Here is a 6,503-nt window from a genome sequence, read left to right on the forward strand (position 1 = left end):
GCGTGGTTTTTAAGGGAAAAGAACTCATTCAAATCACTGGATTAGTGCGCGGGAACGTCCAAGTGTTAATGAGCATCGCAGTCAGCGAAGCTTAAGCACACCTGGTACACGCGGGAGGCCCCGAGAAGCTTTTTCCTCTCTACCCAGTGATGAAAAGGGATGAACGGATGACACTTCACAAGGAAAGTAATCTTTAGGGAGGAAAGAGGGCAATAAAGAGAAGTTCTTCTGAAGTCCCTCATTGTCAATCCCTGGTAATTCCACTCACTCTTCCCAAGAAATAAATAACAAAAGGAATCGGGAGTCAGTCAGTCAACGGCAGAGGGGAATTACCGTGACAGTTAGAAGAGTAAATTCCCCGCAAATTACACCATTAAGTCCCCCCATCATTTAAAGAGATACCTCCTCCCCCCGCCTTCTCCACCTTCACTCTGGTGAGCAAATACGACACCACTCGAGAGCGCTGAAGCACTGGGCCGATTAGTGAAGCTAAACTCGGCGAGGAGGCGGCGGCGGCGGCGGAGAGGGAGCGAAGGGGAGGCTATTTCACACTTTGATCCTCAGAAGAATGTGCAATTACAAAGCTGCAGGAGCAAGGCGTGGATTTAGCCATGACCAAAAAAAAAATGTTTTAATGAACACGTCGATGAGGAGCGTCCGCCAAGGCACGAGGGTAGAGAGAAAAGCTGGAGGGAGTTATAGTCAGGGGGTTAGGGTTAGGTGTGATGCCTTTCCACCTTGCAAAACTATGACATCACAACAATGTGATTGCTCACTTGGGAAGGTGAACCTGGACCAGCATTAGTTTTGAAGATCCAGGAGCAAAACCGACAAAACACTGCGTCTGTGGCTTTTTAAGGATTATGCATTAAATTCAGTTATTATCGAAGAGCTGATGCTTTTTAAATGATTTCACATTTTATTTCGTTATTTTTAATACCTCTGAACAACGGTGAGATTAAACCTTGTTTGTTTTTGTCAAGCCATTTACCAAAAAATGGTTCTGCCATTTCAATCCTGCATGTTTTCTAAAAGTGAGGCACTTGCATTCAAATTTATCCAAATTGCCACCACTTTTAACGAATTTTGGGTTTGCTTGTTTAGATGTTGCTTATAAATGCTCGTTTTTTGGTGGCATTTTGATCCTTGTTTTGTTTTTTTAACACTTTCATCTTTCGGTAAGTGGCAAGTGTCATGGGATCACATCTGCTTTTTAATGCCTTTTTAATGGCTGGGCTATCAGAGTTTAAAGTCTCGTGCATCAGCCTGCACCTGTCCTGCTTCAGTGCCCTAAAGGCAGAAATACAGCGTCATCTCTAGGGCGGGATGGTTTTCCTTCAGGGATCAGCTGCGCCGAATGATTTCCCCTAAAACGCAATTGCAGCAGTCTGATGAATGCAGCTGGCAGTCTGCGTGTGCTTAAATCCAATGTCACAAATGACCTGAGCTGCTCGCAACTTTTTAAAACACGCACACACCAACCCACACCGGACAAGTCCTCTCCCACCTGCTTACTTACACAAGGAGGACAGAGCGCTTTCAGCTTGCTTAGAGAGCTGTCAGCACATACGAGGTATACGGGCTGTAATCAGAACTGAAGCTGCACAGACAGGGCTTGAGACAGAGCGAGACAGCTACAGTACCTGGCTCTTTCCCCTGAGAATTTGCAAGACGTGGAGTCTTCACACAGGTCCCCCAGGCTAAAGCACATACACTACTCAGCCCTGCAACTATGGGGATTTTACATCATCACAGTTTACAGAAATTGACTTTAATAACTGATCGCAGGATTTCCCACAGATTCAGGTTCTATTAGAGGATGTCAGGCCTGTGAATTGGGTATGTGGACACATAGGTGTGGCACATGCTGCGATAGGAGACACACATACAATCTGAACTACTAAATCACGCCATTTATACGTTTCCTTTCTGCAAATTATTTTATCTGCCAAATACTTTGTGACAAATAACTCGTGATTACAACCAGTTGCTTCTCACGTGAGTCTCCAACTTCACCATCTTGACCGTAGCCCTTAGTCTGCACTGAATCAACTTCTCCAGCTCGCAATGGATCAAGGCGGAAGATATAAAAAGGGAAAGTTGGAGGAAAATCCCACAGTGGAATAAGATCTTATCTGGGGAAGGAGCTGTATGATAATGAGGACTGCCCAGACAGTGACCGGCCCAGCGAGCCACTTTTTGAATTTGTACTGCCAATCATGCAAAAATATGTTACTTGAGATGTCCTAATGGAAAAATTGTTGTGTGCAGATGCACGCCATCTAACCATCTAATCAAATTTTTGCAATCTTTACATAACACCCCCCCAGAAATCATGCGTTTTAGTCACACCATAGCTGAGATTAAAGTCAGAAAACTACTGTGTGCTTTACTTTTCATGTTTCATCAGTATACTGGTGCTTTGCACGCTCCAATTTTAGAGATCACACTGCATAATGAGCAGAAATCTTCTCTATACAGACACATTTTGTCAGGAGACATAGCCGTTTTCGCCACGATAACAGATAAAAGCAGCTGGAAACTGCTAATTGGTGAGGTCTACATGCCATTATGGCAATGCACAGAGGGCCTGTGCAGACTCCACAGTTTACCCTGCACATGGTCATAAACAAACACACACGCACACACAAACAGTGATTAAACTCAGGTTTTTGACACTGTCCCTGCTGTCAGCGGCCACGGACAAGTGGAGAAATGTGCGGTTAAGTGGAGAAATGTGCGGATAATGTGGGTGCTAAGTGGATTCTCCTGGCAGGAGCAACCGCCTCATCTGGTCAGATCTGCTCGGCCCTCTCTGGCAGCTCCAGAGCTGGACTGTCCTCGCAATGAGCTGCCTCTATTAAGAGGAAGGCCACAGACCGCTAAGTCAGCGTCTCGTAGCGGCTCCTAATTAACATGCTTTGTGAAAAGCAATCAAGGCCCAGGCGTGTTTTTAATAGCAGGCTCACATTTTAACCCGGTGCAGCTTGTGCACCCGCGGCGCGCCGCTGGGAGAATCGGCCATGACTGCTGGGCAGAGCGGGCACGGCTGTGGCTGTCAGTGAAGCAGACAGCTCAGGGGACACTGAGTGAGATGAGCTCCCCCGCCTGTTCGTGTGGCTGTGGAGATGTTTGTGTGCGCCTCTTCACTAAGAGGAAGCAATTCATCGAGCCATCCAAGACACCTAATCTGTCCTTCCATCCCTGCCACCACGGCTCCTCGAATCCCCACATGGCAGCCTCTTGCCTCGCCTTGAGGAGGGGAGAGGGAGGGAGGGTGCCTGGGCAGAAGGCTGAAGGAGGGGGAACCGATAAGAACAGGGCCCGTCACCAATCCTAATCCCCAATCACTCACAGGACAAAGCCTCCTGTCCACCACGCACCTCCCCAACTGCAGCCACATTGAGGACATAAAGCAGTAAACTTCCACCTGCCCACTGAGATACCAGAGCTTAAACAGGGCGCTATTGTACAGGTAGACAGCCACGGATGCAGCCGGCACCACTCACACCCATCCTTGCTGAGATGAAACACACATAAGGTGCACTATCACACAAGGACAGCACACTCGCACGCTGCTGATTAATAAAAAGGTCAGTTCGGCAGAATGATTAATGCTCAAGTGATTGCAGCAGGGAGCAGAACGCTGCTGTGTGTACGTGAACACTGGAAAGAAAAACTCCAGTCACAAGAAAACAATACTCCTCGCATTCTTACCCATCAGCTACCTAGTGATGGGGCCAGTAGAGCATTATATGTATTATATAAAAATGCATAAACTTTAACAGAGCAGCATTAAATTGGTTGGACTATTTTTGACCCACCTGAGCTGGCAGATCGCTGGATAGAGTTTCAGAAGATGCCTAGAACAATGGACTCCCTGAACCCTATGACAGCAATAATCTGAGTGGCCCTGCAGGACGCTTAACTAGGCCAGGACTTTTTACTACAGTTGATCGTGCTGAAATGGAAGAAGACAACCCCACCTTTCCACAAACTCCTGGGTGGAGGACATACTTTAAATTGAAACAACTGAGACAGAGAACTGAGGGCTGGCAGCAGCTTGAGAACCCCTGTTGGATAGTGAGGAGGGAAATTTTATTTTTATATATTCCTCCGCTAAGGAGGCACGTAATCAGTGTTGTTAGCCAATGAGAACACAAAACACAAACCTCATGAAACTGAAGACCTGAGTGGTGAAGACTGGAAAAAAATGGGACAAAAGCCATTATATTATACTTTCCCTGAAACTGCTTTAATGGAGGATGCACTCTTGTGATTATATTTATTTATTGATTATAGGGGAGCAGGTTGTTCTTTTCTCTCTGATGGTGTGCAGCAATGTTTATCTGGGTGCTATGTGTCAAAGTAACATCCACAAGAATGCCAGCATCCACAGTGTCTCAGCAAAACACTGCATTGTTGTTACTCTCTTCACCTGATATCCAGATATAATGTGGTGGCTGGGAGGTGCACTTAAAAACTTTTTTTTTAAATAAATAAATTATGTACTAATCACACAGTGCGTGATTCTTTCAGTAAAACTCATTAATAGGACAGAAACTCTCTCAATTTAAAAAAAAAACTAGAATAGATTTAAAAGTTTTTAGCTTTCAACAACACTTTGACTTGCTTGGCATAAATAAGTGCCATAAAGTGAATTCGGCTCAATTTTAACTGCAAAATTAATTGTCTGTAAGCAATAAATAGCTTTTTTCTCCGTCTTATTTAAGCTAGCTGCTAACGTTAGCTCCGATAGTGAAGACGTCATAACCTGTAAATTAGCCGTGTCACGTGATCCACACCCCAGCCCATGTTATGAGCGCTACCCCTCACAAAATGCGAAGAATGACTGGAATGAAACGTTGTGTCATGTTGGTTCTGTATTCATGGAGAATAGCGTGAAGTAGCGCAAAGACGGCGCTTACCTGCTCCAAAATCCTGCGGTACCTCCGCGTAGCTTGTTCGATTAAATCCCGGACTGTCCACCCAGCTTTGCAGGGAACCACCACAGAGGTGTCCCCGAAAGTTACCGTAACTTTCATTATAGCAACAAGTTCAGAAAAAAAAAAAACTTAGTTTAAAATAGTTAAGGAAGTAATCCAAGTTTCGGTGATCTCTCGACCCGGAGCTTCGCCCGGTGTTGGTGACGGACAAAGTGGCACCTGTCTGTCGAAACTGCCGCAACAGGTGTCTCAGGTCTGGATGAAATCACCTTAAAGTCACTAATCAGAGGTTACCGAAATACAGCGACGTGTAAAACTCCAGAAGACATCTTATTTTGTGGGAAAAGTGGAAGAAAAAGCGGTTATCACAGTCGCCGAGAGTGACTTTCTGTCATGTTGCGCTGTCCGCCGATACACCCAAACAAAACAAACCGAGACAGGAACCCGGAAGAAATCACGGTGACTCTGGCACTCCAGGGAATTACATTCCCACTGACATACACCACCCACACTTTATGGGTTATTTCTACAGGCTTCATTAATGCGCATGACAATAGTTAAACAGGTTATTATGTTTCATATAACGCTAATACAGGCACAAAAAGAAGTACCTGTATGTAAATGTGTATTATTCAAATTTCATGGGCTGTTGCATAAAGATTATGAATAGAGTCAAAAACAAAAGCATCAGGGTGGAGTCAACTGTAACATTGATGTAAATGTAAATTTACATCAATTTTTATATATTATTACCTGATTAAAACCTCAGCTGGGCTGTAAAAGGAAGCAGAAAAAGAAGCACAAAGAAAATGTGGCAGCACAGACTCTGTGAAGTAACAGAGAAATTTTTTTTACCCAGACATCTTAAAAGCAGCAACTAAACAACAAATATACCTCGAAGAAAGTAGAAACTCTGATAGAACTCGGGTGGAAAGATCCAGTCGTGAATGATCACAGCAGATTTGTACCTTTGTTTTTTTCAGTATTGTTTCACTGCACTTACTTTCATTTACAATTACATTTCCAAATGATCATTTTTCCTTATTATTAATATAATCATTATTAAGATTATTGTAAGCGGTGGTGTTGTACTGGCCTTCATTGTATTAGGAAGTGTTCCTAATATTATGCCCACCCCATTAACATTTATTTCCTACCTGTCAGATTTTCTGGCACGTAGAAACTATGACATAAACTCTCTACGTGTGTTTGCTGAGAACTATATTAGCTCCTTCCCTACTCTAGCCCCCATACACCACTTCACCTCCACTCACACACTTTTTCCTTAACCGTTATTGTCTGTCATTTTATGTCATTAGGTGTGCTGTGAAATTGCCTTTATGGATATTAATGGCCACTGACACACTCATGTGCCTTATTCCCCCCGCATTGTTTGGTTCTGCTCTGGGGAATTTTCTCCACATCAAGTCTGAAAGCCACGGCAGCAGATGAATTCATAATTGGGACAAGCAATTATTTCCACTGCCAGTGTAATTCATCCAAAATGTACGGAACGGAACAATGAAGGGGTGACAGCCTCTTTTTGCTTCTTGTTTC

At 44.2% G+C, this 6,503-nt stretch overlaps 1 protein-coding gene across 1 annotated transcript in view; it reads right to left on the minus strand.

Annotated features, from left to right (window-relative positions):
* Positions 1 to 5,411, minus strand: part of LOC102201517 (partitioning defective 3 homolog B-like) — an 83,488-nt gene extending 78,077 nt beyond the window's left edge. The window contains exon 1 of the mRNA XM_005730976.1: positions 4,929 to 5,411. Coding sequence (XP_005731033.1) covers positions 4,929 to 5,045 — 117 coding nt within the window. The 5' untranslated portion in view covers positions 5,046 to 5,411. The remainder of the gene's footprint in view (positions 1 to 4,928) is intronic.
* Between the last annotated feature and the right edge of the window lie 1,092 nt (positions 5,412 to 6,503).

The sequence above is a fragment of the Pundamilia nyererei genome, unplaced genomic scaffold (genome assembly GCF_000239375.1).
Source record: "Pundamilia nyererei isolate P.nyererei 1_Seehausen unplaced genomic scaffold, PunNye1.0 scaffold00040, whole genome shotgun sequence".
Taxonomy (NCBI): domain Eukaryota; kingdom Metazoa; phylum Chordata; class Actinopteri; order Cichliformes; family Cichlidae; genus Pundamilia; species Pundamilia nyererei.